The sequence below is a fragment of the Rhineura floridana genome, chromosome 21 (assembly GCF_030035675.1).
Source record: "Rhineura floridana isolate rRhiFlo1 chromosome 21, rRhiFlo1.hap2, whole genome shotgun sequence".
Classification (NCBI taxonomy): domain Eukaryota; kingdom Metazoa; phylum Chordata; class Lepidosauria; order Squamata; family Rhineuridae; genus Rhineura; species Rhineura floridana.
In genome coordinates this window covers 11,602,839-11,616,868 of record NC_084500.1, presented here as the reverse complement: position 1 = coordinate 11,616,868, position 14,030 = coordinate 11,602,839, and the positions used below count along the sequence as shown (strand labels likewise).

Here is a 14,030-nt window from a genome sequence, read left to right as displayed (position 1 = left end):
CAACAACTGGATCTGTTCAGTGGCCCACTCCCACATAAGCAGATTTGGAGGTCCAAATCTCTCAGCAACAGAAACCTCAGCAAAGCCCTCCTCTTGTGGAGTGCAGCTGCTCACACATGATGGTCACTGCTCAAGGCAAGAGGAGGTGATCAGAAGCTTGCTGTGGGGTTGGGGGTCACATGCAAAGTCCTACAGCTGAACTGATCCCCTGGGTTGCCGCCACTGGCCTTTCTCTATGCTGTGTGAATTTTTGAAAAGAAGAGAAGAATTTACCTCAAGGATCATGAGGAATAGTTTCTACACTGGGCGGGGGAAGACACATGGTTAACGGCACCACACAAAAACCTCATAATCTGGGACTTTCTGCTGTTGCATACTTAGCCTCATGATTTATCCATTCCCTGAATGTGCTTGGCATGGCATGAGCACTTCTACACTGCAACACAATCAAACCATATCATTTTTAGTCAAGACTTATGGCAGGTGGTTCTACATTAGGTATGTTTCTCTCCCCCAACTCCTTGAAAAGTATTCAACAGGATTTCCAAATGAACAACCTGCCTAGTGACTCAGATTATTCTCCAAAGACCAGATGATCTAATTTCTTCTGCACCCCACCCAAAAGATGATTTTCATTTGAGCGCCTTCAATATATTAATAGCAAGCTTCCCACGTTGCTAGTGGACACAGTCTGAAGGCACTAAACAACATCTTATTAACATGGTTCAGGGTTTAAGTAAATCAGCACATACTGCAGGAAATATAAACCTTCATCAACCTCCCACAACACACAATTGTTCCCCCCAAACTGAAGCAGCTTCAGCTCCAAGTTTATTGAAATGTACACATGAGACTTACAAGAATGCCTGTGGAGGCAAATCTGGAGAGTTTCAAGCTAAAGGAAGGGGTCGGCGATAGAGCATCTGCCTTGCATGCTGAAAGTCCCAGGTTCAACCCCTGGCATCTCCAAGTAGGGCTGGGAAAGACCTTTACTATGAAACCCTGGAGAGCTACTGCCGGTCAGTGCAGACAATACTGAGCTAGCTGGACCAATGGACTGATTCACTATAAGGCAGCTTCTTATGCCGAAGGGCAGAAATTGAGCAAGCACATTGACGATTAGTGCCAGCTCCTAGCCAGGATCTGGTGATAAGAAAGCCCTGAGGGAAGCTGGGGTGCAAAGTGGAGGTTTTAACCCATCAAAGCAACCTGTTGTGGAGGGAGAGAATGGCTCAACACAAGCCTACTACCAAATGCCAATTCCAACTAAGTCCTACTCAAAGTAGACCCAATGAAATTAATGAATCTAAATTAGTCATGTTGTTTCATGTCAATGGGCCTGTTCTGAGTAGGACTAGCACTGAATACCACCGCAGGTGATGAGAAAAGGAGGAAGGTAAGAACACAGGTAAGAGTCAAGGAGAACTGAAAAGGAGAAGCTGGTAGCAACAGCGACAAAGGCCAGCCTGCCTGGAACTGAGAAGCAGCTCCACAAAGAGAAGAAATTCCTTGGCCCAGCACCTTAAACAAGACAATTCATTGTGTCCATAGCTGATAACTGGAACTTACTAGGTGATTTGTACTAGACGAAGCCTGCCTAGTTCCTCTTAGAATCGTGGCTCCTTTCCCCCCCCCCCATGGACCACTTGAAAATTGCTGAGGGTCTTGGCAGATCACTTAACGATTTTTCTGTCTGTTGTAGCAGTCACAATGGGCTGTGCTAGGGGCTGTATGATTTTTAATTGTATTTTCACAGACATGCCGCAGAACACCTGAGTGAAGCTCGCAGGCCGCCAGTTTGGAAAGCCCTGGCTCAGACGGCTTTAGGATGAGCAGCTTTATCTGTGATGGGCAGCTGTATGGATGCTGTTAGGGCCACTCCCACCCCCCGAAAATGATAAGTAAAGGATGCCTAGTATCACCGTGGACAACAGGACCACAGTGCCCCCTTCCATGTGACACTCTACAGAACATGCTTGCATCTGTTGTCCAAGGTGCAAGAAGCCCTGGGGCATGTCGCGGTGAGGGCACTGGCATATACACTAAGGACTTAAGCACCCTGAAAAGCGACATCTTCCAGCATCTCTGGCAGCAGGGACATTGCAGTCCAAGCACTCAAGGGACCTGGAAGGAAGGTGCTCACTTTATATCCAGAGCGAAACTGGGGAGGGGGAGGAGCCTGTGCCCACATGTGTACACTCAAGCACTGGAGACATCTGTATGCCAGGCTGGGCAATTTTGAGCTATAGCAACATGCGTATGCAGGGCTACTTAAGCTGAACATTTGGGCAAGAGAGCAAGGAGAACAGCAGCCTCCTTCTCCCCCATGCACCAAGGTTTTAAAAAAACCTGCACTCCTATTGAGAACACGGAGTCATAAGCCTTGCCATTTTGAGACCCACCAAGCAGCCTGGCAACTGCTCCCTCAACAAGGAGCAAAGCAAGCAGAGAAGCAAATTCGTCTTGGAAGCAAAACAGCAGCTCAGCTAAACAAGGAGGACGGGGAAGAACTTTGAGCTACGCAACACCCGCTTGCAACCACAAAGGAACACACTGCTGCTTCCTGTTCACAGTTACCTCAGATGCCAACAGCCACGACAGAAATTGCTCAGATGGAAACACATCCAGGCAAGTGCTTAATGTGGATCTTCAGCTAATGCAATTTAGCAGCTGAGAATAGGGAGAAAAAGCAAGACCCACTTCACCATCCGGCTTTCTGAGCTGGCACAGGCTTAACAAACTCATTATGTGACTCATTCAGCAAACAGACTGGGCTCGGGAGGGCTGCAGGTTCCCCATCCCTGGGCTAAAGAGGTTGATGACAGGCAATCTGAACAAGGGTTGTCCTACTCTCATGACTACATCATACTAGATTCCCATCTTCACTATATTTTGAAACAGGGATGAAAGCCCAGATTAAATAGGAACTTGTGTATAGGTATGGGGAACATTTTTTGCTCTGGTGAAACCACTTTGACAAGTGGGTGGGGGCAACCCACCTGTCAATCAGATGATGCAATTATGACATCACATGCTTGACAGATGGGTTGCACCACCCACCTCTCAAAATCCCTTGTGTTGAGGTTCCCAAGCATTGTCAGCTCTATGCTTTGCAAGCCACTTTGCGCTGCTCTTTTCAACCTCCGATTTGCATGCCATAAACAAGGCTTAAAGGCAATGTTTAGTGACTAGGGGAAAGGATTCGCAAGTGGGATGGAAGGCATTGGTAAGGATGGAGTGCACAATCTGGCAACCCACTCCCAATTTCTTAAGCATGTTTAAGAGACAGATGAGTTGCATCTACACCAGACCTTTACGTCTGAGCGATCATATTCTCTGTCCTTCACCTGAACAAGAAATGGAAGCACTTACACTTACATCAACCTAAGTGTCGCATAATTCAATAATATGTGATTGGCTATGTTCTCTCTTCAGAGGCATGCACAAAAATCTGTAATTTTCATCTGCCACCATTAAGCTTGATCAGAAATGGAAAAACACTTCTACAGAGAAAGATGGCCAAACTACAGGCGTTGTCTGTGCAGACACAAATGTCCACATTCTTAATCACTTCTCAGTTCTTGGTGCTTCCTGCAACAAGTGCTGATAAACTTCCTCTTTAAGTGAAAATAGGATCCTTTTGCAACGTGTAAACCACCAACCATTTAGAACACTTTCTGTTGTTTCCACTTCCCTGCTCTGGTACCATTAAAATGTGACCTTAAAAACGAGAAGCTGGTTAGTCCAAGAGGCGATATCAAACAGGTAAGACAGACTTCATTCTACTTATGCTAAAAAAAACAAAACCCAAACCCATCGGCTACTCAGGAACAGTAAAGCTGGTGGAATATCTTAGAACTGTGCACCTCTTTGGAATGATCCTTCTTATGTTTTTTTTAAAAAAGGGGGCCTTGTATTTCCTACCATATGCAAGCTTAGCATTGTATTAAAGTGAGGTGTATTTTTTTTAATGATAACATTGTGACAAGGGTGGGAATTCAATGCTAGTTCTTCTCAGAGTAGACCTGTTGAAAATAATGGACATGGCCAGCTTGGGTCTATTCATTTCAGTGGATCTACTATGAATAAACCTTGGGTTCAACCCCTGGATTTCCTCCTAGTGGGTGATTATTGCTGGAACTCCCATCAGAAATTGGGTACCCTGTTGAGCTCTGAAAACAAACCACTCTTTGAAAGGAATTTTCAGTACAAAGAGCAAATAGGAACATAAAGGCGGTGGTACCTCATATTTACATCAGCTGGTGGAAACCTAATAATTTCTGAAAATAGCCACCTCCCAGCAGATGCTAGCTTACTACCTAGATATAGCAACCAATGCATGAATTTAATTTTTTTTCTGCTCGAGATGATCCACCACACTTACTCCAGTCTGGACCTGGCAAATGCCATATTTCTCCGTATGTAACCTCTGCATGCGACAGTCAAACAACAGCAGCAAAAATTGTACAAAGTCTTGGGGCATCTTAAAGACTAACAAGTACATTATGACATCAATGTTTGTGGACTGTAGTCCTCTCCATCAGATGCATGTAGTGTAATTCTCTGTTGGCATGTAGATAAACATATGGGTGTAAAATAGTTGGAATGCCTCAACAACAGGAGCCCAATCGTTGGAAACATTTCACTGAGGACTTCCGGGAAGGGTGACTTCGCTTGTGCCTGCTTTTGAGACGGGCTCCCGCCTCAAAAGAAGCTTATTCAGATATAAATTCAGTCAGAACATTTTTTTTTTGACTGATGAAATTTCTCCCGGGCAGGGAGAAACGTAGAGATCAACCTCAAAAGCCTGTTTTTGTTGTGAGGACTGGATTTCATTAATTTATGAGAAAAGGTCCAGCCAGCAATGCCGGACGGACTTCCGAACAAGCTATGATTAATGCGATACGTTTATCTTTTCTTCAAAGAGGAAAAACGGACTAACAGGCAAGCACCCTTCTTTCTATTATTTTTTTTACTTGGTTTAAATTGTTGCAGCAAAAAGAGATTTGTCAAATGAATCAGCTTTAAAGAACTTTTGGGGTGAGCTATAACTCTTCTCTGTTATTCACAAAATTAACAGCTTATCTCTGTTTCTATTGCAAAAAGCTGTCCTGGAAGTGCATTCTAAAGATATAAACAGAAGAGGGATTTCTATTCCGAGGAACATTATATTGTCTGGGACTATTCTCTTTTTGGTCTATTTTATTTTGACGAATCTGCTTCTTCACGACGCCACTAACTGTTTTGATTCTGGGAACTAAATTTGTTTTGTGTTCTTGAACATAGAGAGATAAGGCAGGCTGCTCTGTTTATACTGTGATGTCATCAAGCCTGGAATATTAACCCAATTGTTGCTGATATAAGAAGTGGTTCTTCTTTATTTTTGTTTTGTTTTGTTTTCATGGTTTTAAAAATGGCAAATCAAGAAAGTGGCTGAGAATCTAGAAGTAATTATGTTTCAGAAATAATGGATGAGATTGAGATAACGAAACAAACCCTGCGACAGGGCAGTAAGGAGCTGAAAATTGAACTGAGCAAAATGACGCAGGAGCTTAAAGAAATAGGGGATCCTATGAGAGAGGAGAATGAGATCAGAGATGAGAAAAGAAAAAATAAAGGGAAGATACAAGCCCTGGAGATTGGAACAAATGTGGAATTGGAAAAAGATCTGGAGTTTATGGATATTAGAAATAAAATCTACTGTTTGGAATTTAACGTTATCTCTGAAGAAATTAATGAAGATATTAGAGATAAAGTTATCAATGGCTTGGATAATCTTCTGGACTGGAATGACGTGATGGAGCTTGATATAGAGAAAATCTATGGAATTAACTGCAGCCATGTGACAATGGAAAAACTCTCAAGAGATGAGCCAGTGCATTTTGTAAAAAAGAAGAACACAGATATGACTTTACAACAATATTTCAGCAACTTATTCAGAATTGATGGCAAGAAAATATTTGGGGATAGAGGAAATTCCCATCAGACTCTTATTATATGACTATGGCTATGACAGCAAGATTATTATGGAATACTGATAATGGAAGATTGGACACTGAAAATTACTGACTTAACAGGACTATTGAAGATGGAAGATGGAATTAATATGGATAATGGAATAATGGCTATTGAAATTATTGGACCTAACAGATTTTGATGAGATGGATTAATCGATATGTTTATTTGGACTATGGTTATGACAATAAGATTATTATTATTATTAACGAGATGGATTAATCGACATGTTTATTTGGAGAAAAATTGATAGATATATTTCTTAAAGAATTGAAACCTCTCTTTGACTTTTTGTGGAAAGAATAAAGTAATGTTTATGAGATTTGATGATTAATTAAGATAACTACTGGAGGAAAGTGATTTTATAATATAATTTAAGAGACAGGATTGTTATATATTGTAGACCTACAACTGATTTGATCTGCGACAAATGGGAAGTCAACATTTTATTTTTTTGTTTAATCATTTTTGTTTTGTTTTGTTTTTTGTCTTTGAATGTTTTATGATTTTGTTTTGTATGTTTTATGAAAATTTGAATAAAAATTATTGTAAAAAAAAAAAGGAAACATTTCACTGAGGATAGCTGCTGTTAAGATTGGCTCCAGAAGTTAGCCCCCAGGAGTCCCCAACACCCCAACAGGACCACTGCTGATGCCTGGCCCACATCACCCTACAAACAAGAGCACTGTCAGGTGGCTGGGCCCAGCTGCCATTTTAATGTCTCACAACGTCACTTCACTCCAGGGCATTCTGGGAAATTTAAATGGTTGCTAGACCCACCCACCCAATGCTGCTTGCAGTGCTACTCCTGCCCACCACCCATGGAGGAGGGGGCCCGCCAGAGGCATTTTGCCAGGGCTCCCCCTAAACCTCAAGCCGGTTCTGCATATTTCCATCAAAGTGAGGTGGGTGGTGATCAGGCCTTTCCAGGGTGACTTCCCTTCTTCATTCTTTTCTAGGCGCAAGGTGAAAACTTTTTTATATCTCCTTACTGCCTTACATCTATGACGGTATACATCGCCAACTAAGATTTCACTTCATGCATCTGAGGAAGCAGGCTTGAGCCCATAAAACCTCATACCATAATAAATTTGTCAGTCTTTGAAGTACCACAAGACGGGGAAGGGCTGTGGCTCAGTGGCAGAGCATCTGCTCTGCATGAAGAAGATCCCAGGTTCAATTCCTAGCATTTCCAGGTAGGGCTAAGAAAGCCACTGCCAGTCAGTGTAGATAGCACTGAAGTAGATGGACTAATGGTCTGACTCCATATAAGGGAGTCTCCTATTTTCCTAAGACTGCATTGGTTTTGCTCTGGGCTACTCTCCTTTCAACTGGGCTCTGTTAGGGAGAGGGTAATTCTTACATGTCTCTGCAATGGTTGTGAATGGACCAATCATCACCTATATAGAAATATGGAGGCTGCCTGTTCTGTCTCTGCATGAGAAACTGCTGCTGGCTTGCCTCTACCCAGTCAGTTTTCATGCTCCAAACAGGGACTGCTGCACATATATGGGGATGGGGGAGTGTTCATCTGATGTTAGGAATGGACAGACCAATCTATTTCTGGCCCTGAATCACTTTTGCTTATGTCCATTCATAAGTTCATTCTGTTTCTTTTCCGCATTATTCTGTGATTTTAAAAAATACACCAAAAATTGTATTTAAATAAGTATTTCTGAATATATTTCCTCACCAAATATATGTTTCTGAAGTAATAAGCCTTTTTAAAACATATGTCTGTGTCTTCTTTGAGGTGAAAACTTTAGAGCAAAACTCAGAGAAGTGTGAAATCCAAAGGACAATTATGTTTCATCTGCATATCACTCATATTGGAATTTGCAAAGATCAAATCCCTTAAATATCTTTACTCTGAAGCCACTGAATACTTACGCTTTCACATTTCCCTGTAAGCAATGGGATGGAAAATGAATGTGAAAGCTTTCATATTTGTTTCTCCAGGACAGGGCTAAATTCTGGCTATCATAGCATGAATTTGCCTTAGTCACTTACCTTAGTCACAAACAAAAAACAGCTTATTATGTTTGTTGCTATGCTTTTTGAAAGATTGTGTGCTCCGAGAGTTAACTGCTTTTTGTTCTCTTTGTGCTGCAGAAGAGTTTTATAGCACTAAGTCAGCTATGGATGCCAAATGCATTGTCCCTGTCTTCTTCTATGGACAACTGTGGTGGAACCTTCTCTCTGCAGAGATAAAAGGGCCCGGAAATTCACCACCTCCAGCTCTGATCACGACCACGGTAGTAGCTGGTCCTGGTAAGAACCCCCCCACATATTCCTATCAAACCATCAAACCAGGAGTCTTTGACAAATACGAGAGGCAGACGTCTTCTTCACAGAATGCCCAGGTTCCTGTAGCGGAAGACCCCAAACCTCACAACGGACACTTAATAGTGGCAGTGGTCATTGGAGTCATTCTCATTGTCATGATTGCAACTATTGTTGGCATCTTCCTATGGAGGCGATGGAAGAAGTCTGCTTCCTCTGTTCCCCACTGGGCAGGCCGTTCTCCATTTGCAGACGGAGATGTACTAGATGTGACTGCTGATAAAGAACCTGGGCAAGGCACAAAGCGCACTTCAGTCCTCTCCCTCTTGCCTTGGAGATTTAACAAGGAGACACAGCTCTTGGAAAATGTGGAGGGAGAGTTGCCTGAATCAAAGGAGAGCCTGGATGTTCTACCCAAATGTGCTGCTGAAGAGAGAGAGACAGAGTCGAGCCACACATTAACAGTTTATTCGGCAAGCATGCAAGCTCCAGTTTCTGAGGGACCAAGCAGCTTGATCAACATTCCACTCCAGCCTGATGGCACAGAGCCACTTGATCTACCTCCTCCGCCAAACTGGCTTGGTGGAGTTAACGGGGATCTCTGTCCAAAGCAAACCGAGTCCCTTTCGCTTGAACCAAATGCAGAGATCCAGCATTCTGGATCTCTAGATCTCTCCCATCAAATTCCAGGTGAAGGACTGCTACTCCCTCCTCCTCCAGAAGACTTTTTATCTAACTGAATTAAAGGCGGATGCCACAAACTCTGTGCATCTTCTTTAGGAAATGTTTATGGAAAAGCTGGTAAATGCTGTTAGCCTGTAGCTTTTTGTGAGCAAAGGGTTGCCCCTTGCCTATTTCACATTAGAAGACAAGATCAAAGGTCCAACTAGTTCTAACGTTTCCTAATCCTAACGTTTCCAAGAATGATCAGCCAGAAGCTTCCAGCGAGATCAGAAGCAGGGCAGGACGGAAGTAACTGATGATCAGAGATATGCTGCCTCTGCAAATGGATGGCACTGATAGGACATTTCCTCCACGACTTCGTACTCCTTTTTATTTCCCTTCATTTGGGCAAGACTTCCACTTTTTAATCGGACTCCTTCTTGCCTTCATCACACCAGAATCTCCTTGAATCTGTTTGTACCTTTTCTAACCAATGATACACTTTTTACCTCTGCTTCAATTATAGCTGTTTTTAAATAATCTCCAAGGGTCATGAAGAGACTTGACCCTTTTGGCACTTCCTTGCAGTTTCTTTTTAAGCAATCCCTTCACTTTAGAGAAGTTCTCTTTTTGACACTGAAAATGTGACCTTGCTGGGTAATTTTCCACTTACATTTATGATGAATCTAACTGTATTATGGCCACTGTTTCAAAGTGGATCGAACACATTTGCGCCACACGGGATTAAGCCTCCTTTCTAAACTGGATTTTTAACTTGTTGCAGAATAATAATTTCCCCCCCATCTACAAATGTTGCCTCTTTTTCTCAACCTAAATGTAAATTTGCCAAGTGAAAGGCAGAATATAAATATAATAAAGTTTTTTTCTGCCTTTCAAGAGAGCAGGATCATGTGCATTTATCTATTTATGCCAGTTTTACATTCCTTCAAACTATGTAAACACAAATGTATACATTTTGCCATAACACAGAGATAATATGTGCATTTTTAACTGTTATATGGTTGGAACTGCCTCCTAGGATTTTTTTTTAAACGGGGAGAGTAGAAAAGAGAAAATAAACTGTCTAGCTTGAGATGGTTAATGCTACAGCAGAGCAGCATCTTTCAACCTGGGATTTACTCTCTTCCTCAGCAGTGAGTGAGTGAATGAGTAGTGCTGGTAGGAGATCAGAAGTAATCAGGAGAAACAGAAGTTACGGGAAGTTAACGTTGCTCAGAATCTGAAGTCATATGAACCTGATCATCGTAATTCTATACGGCTAAACTGCTTCAAAAATGCAAAATCCGATTTCTCTTTTGGATCATCAGCACAAGCATTCTGTTTGATCTTTGAAAAGCTTAATAAAGGACTGATTTCCCACACTCTCAAACCGTTGCATTTTTTAAAAATATAAGGAACCATCTTTATATCGGCAACAGGACTGATGGAAAAGCTAAACAACTGCAAGTTTCATTAAGAAATTTAAATGGCTACGGGTTGTACTGTTGAGATAAGCACCCAGTGCAGCTTTTGTATTTTTTGTTTGCTATTGGTCCAAAAGCAAATTATATTTGAACTTGTGCGTACAGGTGCAGACATACAGAACAGCAGCATTCTTGCCCTCAGTTCACTGCAGAACTATACAGCTCAGAGGCTTCAGCAGGTGGAAGCAGCCCTAGAAGGCATATGAGACAATATATTTGGGGAGAGTGGCAGAGCATCTGCTCTGCATGCAGCAGGCCCCAGCATCTCCAGGTAGGGCTGGGAGAGAACCTTGCTTGAAATGCCAGTCAGTGTGGATTATATCAAGCTAGATGGACCAATGGTTGAAGTCAGTATAAAATCAGACGTTTCCTAAGATATGGTGGGGGATGAAACTTTGATATTAAAAAAGAAAGGGAGGTGGTGGTGACCTCTGCTTTATTTTGGGCCAAGGAGGAAAATGTCCTGGGGGATATAAAGTTGAATCTAGGAACAACGGGAAGTAGGATGATAGATCATAGAATAGTAGAGTTGGAAGGGGCCTATAAGGCCATCGAGTCCAACCCCCTGCTCAATGCAGGAATCCAAATCAAAGCATTCCCGACAGATGGCTGTCCAGCTGCCTCTTGAATGCCTCCAGTGTCGGAGAGCCCACTACCTCTCTAGGTCATTGGTTCCACTGTCGTATGGTTCTAACAGTTAGGAAGTTTTTCCTGATGTCCAGTCGAAATCTGGCTTCCTGCAACTTGAGCCCATTATTCCGTGTCCTGCACTCTGGGACAATCGAGAAGAGATCCCGGCCCTCCTCTATGTGACAACCTTTTATGTACTTGAAGAGTGCTATCCTATCTCCCCTCAGTCTTCTCTTCTCAAGGCTAAACATGCCCAGTTCTTTCAGTCTCATAGGGCTTTGTTTCCAGGCCCCTGGTCATCCTTGTTGCCCTCCTCTGAACCGGTTCCAGTTTGTCTGCATCCTTCTTGAAGTGCAGAGACCAGAACTAGACGCAGTACTCAAGATGAGGCCTAGCCAGTGCTGAATAGAGGGGAACTAGTACTTCACGTGATTTGGAAACTATACTTCTGTTAATGCAGCCTAATATAGCATTTGCCTTGTATGCAGCCACACCAATTCCAAAATCCTTCTCACATGTCGTATGGCTGAGCCAAGTATTCCCCATCTTATAACTGTGCATTTGGTTTCTTTTTCCTAAGTGTAGAACCTTGCATTTATCCCTGTTGAATTTCATTCTGTTGTTTTCAGCCCAATGCTCCAGCCTATCAAGGTCCCTTTAAGATTCGTTTCTGTCTTCCATGGTATTAGCTATGCCCCCCAATTTTGTATCATCTGCAAATTTGATAAGCAAATTTGATGAACTCACCTTATATTAGCACAAGTATGTAAGAAGAGCAAAAGGCCCACCTAGACCAGTATCCTGTTCTCTCAGTGGCCAGCCAGATGCCCCAATGGGAAGCCTACAAGAAGGACCTACGTGCAAGAACACACTCTCTCCTTCTGTGGTTTCCAGCAACTCCTCTCTGTTACCCATGAACAGAGCCAAACTCTGCAAAACCCAACAAGCTTTCATCTCTTCTGGAAAAAAGAACCACTCTAATAATTCTGCACACTGACGTGTAAGTAAAAGAAACCCGAGTCATATCTGAGCCATTGGAGTAAATTTATTTTATTTTATTTATTTGATTTATATCCTGCCCTTCCTCCCAGTAGGAGCCCTGCCAGCTTTGATCAAGGAGATACAGTATTATGCATGCAGAAGAGATTCCCTAGACAAGGCTTTCGTTTCCTTTTGCAAAGTTCTGCTACAAAGTGTATCCACGAGGATTAAAAGCTCTACTGCAAGCAGAACACTCTGGCCAGAGCTGACTGGGTGGGTCTTGGGAAAAATCAATTCTAGATTCAAATGCTAAGCACACACACACACACACTCCCTCCCTCCCTCTCCCTCACTTCAGCTTCCTGGTCTCTTTTTTATCCATTGATAAGTGGTGCTATGCCCCGAGATTTGCTAATCTTCAGCATAAGCATAAGTGACAGTCTACCAGAGGCTTGCCATGAGGTTACACATCATTAAATACCCCACATTATGGTTAGATTTTTTTCTGTCTCCATTCTAAAAGGCTCAAGAAAAATCATTTCTTCAACCTATGAGATTATTAGACTTTAAACCTTAACTTCTCAATGTCCATGCAATCTATATTGCCAGTGGCCACACTATCCCAAATATGTGAAAGGCTGCCTCCTTCTCTACAGACCTTCTCTGGTCTTGAGATCAGCACAGAGGGCCCTCTTGGTAAGTTCTGTAGCCTTTAGAACAGCCTTTCCCAACCGGTGTGCCTCCAGATGTTGTTGGACCACAACTCCCATCAGCTTCAGCCAGCATTGCCAATGGTCAGGAAAGATGGGAATTGTGATCCAACAACATCTGGAGGCACACTGGTTGGGAAAGGCTGCTTTAGAAGTTCAAGGGGGATGGCATTCTTTGTGACTGCCCTTTAAGTTATGGAATTCCCTCCCCACAGAGGTGTACCTGGAGAAGGGAAAAAGGATCTGTTGTCAGCAATCCAAACCAACCATGCACATAACACGACAGCAGGATTTTATGATTTCGGAGCAACTCTTAGGCACAGAGAGTCTGCTGTTAAAATCAAGCTGTGCAAAACTGGCACCTTGGCATTTTCTTGCCAAACGGGTAAATGATGAGAAAAATATGCTTCCTATTTTCCCCGTTATCCCTGAGAACAAGCCAGACCATATGAAGAGCCTTGCTAGATCAGGTCAGTGGCCTTTATAGTCCAGCATCTTGTTCTCACAGTGGCCAACCAGATGCTGATGGGACACCCACAAGCAGGACCTGAGTGCAAGAACACCCCACTATAGCCTTCAGCAGCTGGCGTTCAGAAGCATACTGCCTCTGAGTGTGGAAAAAGAACACAGCCATCCAGATTGGTAGCCACTGATAGCCTTTCCCTTTTAAAGACATCCAAGTTGGTGGCCATCATTCCCCCCTGGTGGGAGCCAATTCCATGGTTAAACCGCGCAGTGTGTGACAGACTTTCTTTTGTCTGTCTTCAGTCTTCCAACATTTACATGGTCTGCCCCCCTGTGCATAAGAAGCATGTGCAAGATGGGGGGGGGAGTTATTTTTTGAAAAAAACAATACTAGGAGCATATAGAAGCACTGACCACACTCTCCCCCACTAGGCCTTCCCACCCGACAGAGTCAAATGCTCGTTACTTTCCTCCCTTCCCAGCAGCTATATCAGAGGTGAGTCACAAACAGAGAAAAGCGCCTGGTCCAAGGTAAGGTATGGAAGATGGGTCAGAGCCCCTCACTGGTTAAAGGCATCTGATTTTATGTGATCAGGCATGTGAAAAGGAACTCATGTCCACTACACCACAAGGAAGGGCCATAGCTCAGTGGTAAAATATCTGCCTAGCATGCAGGAGGTTCCAGATTCAGTTCCCAGCATCTCCAGATAGGAGAATTTGTGATGTCCTGGAGAGCTGCTGCCAGTCAGTGCAGACAATACTAAGCTAAACAGACCAATGATCTGACTGTATGGGGCAG

At 43.0% G+C, this 14,030-nt stretch overlaps 2 protein-coding genes across 7 annotated transcripts in view; one reads left to right on the top strand and one right to left on the bottom strand.

Annotated features, from left to right (window-relative positions):
- NF1 (neurofibromin 1) overlaps positions 1-14,030 on the bottom strand; it is a 233,138-nt gene that overhangs the window by 89,850 nt on the left and 129,258 nt on the right. The window lies entirely within an intron of this gene.
- On the top strand, positions 2,554-10,336 carry EVI2B (ecotropic viral integration site 2B). 2 transcript variants are annotated; one of them, XM_061604871.1, is made up of 2 exons: positions 2,554-2,628; positions 8,128-10,336. In XM_061604871.1, the coding sequence occupies exons 1-2, from the start codon at positions 2,583-2,585 to the stop codon at positions 9,036-9,038; spliced, it is 957 nt and encodes a 318-aa protein (XP_061460855.1). In that variant the 5' UTR covers positions 2,554-2,582; the 3' UTR covers positions 9,039-10,336. The 2 variants fall into 2 exon arrangements, with proteins under 2 accessions (XP_061460855.1, XP_061460856.1); XM_061604872.1 differs by lacking the exon at positions 2,554-2,628 and adding an exon at positions 3,669-3,765.

Coding starts and splice junctions, on each gene's coding strand:
- EVI2B (XM_061604871.1), top strand. CDS start 2,583: ATGCCAACAGCCACGACAGAAATTGCTCAGATGGAAACACATCCAG. Junction 2,629..8,127: donor TCAGATGGAAACACATCCAG/GCAAGTGCTTAA, acceptor TTTGTGCTGCAG/AAGAGTTTTATAGCACTAAG.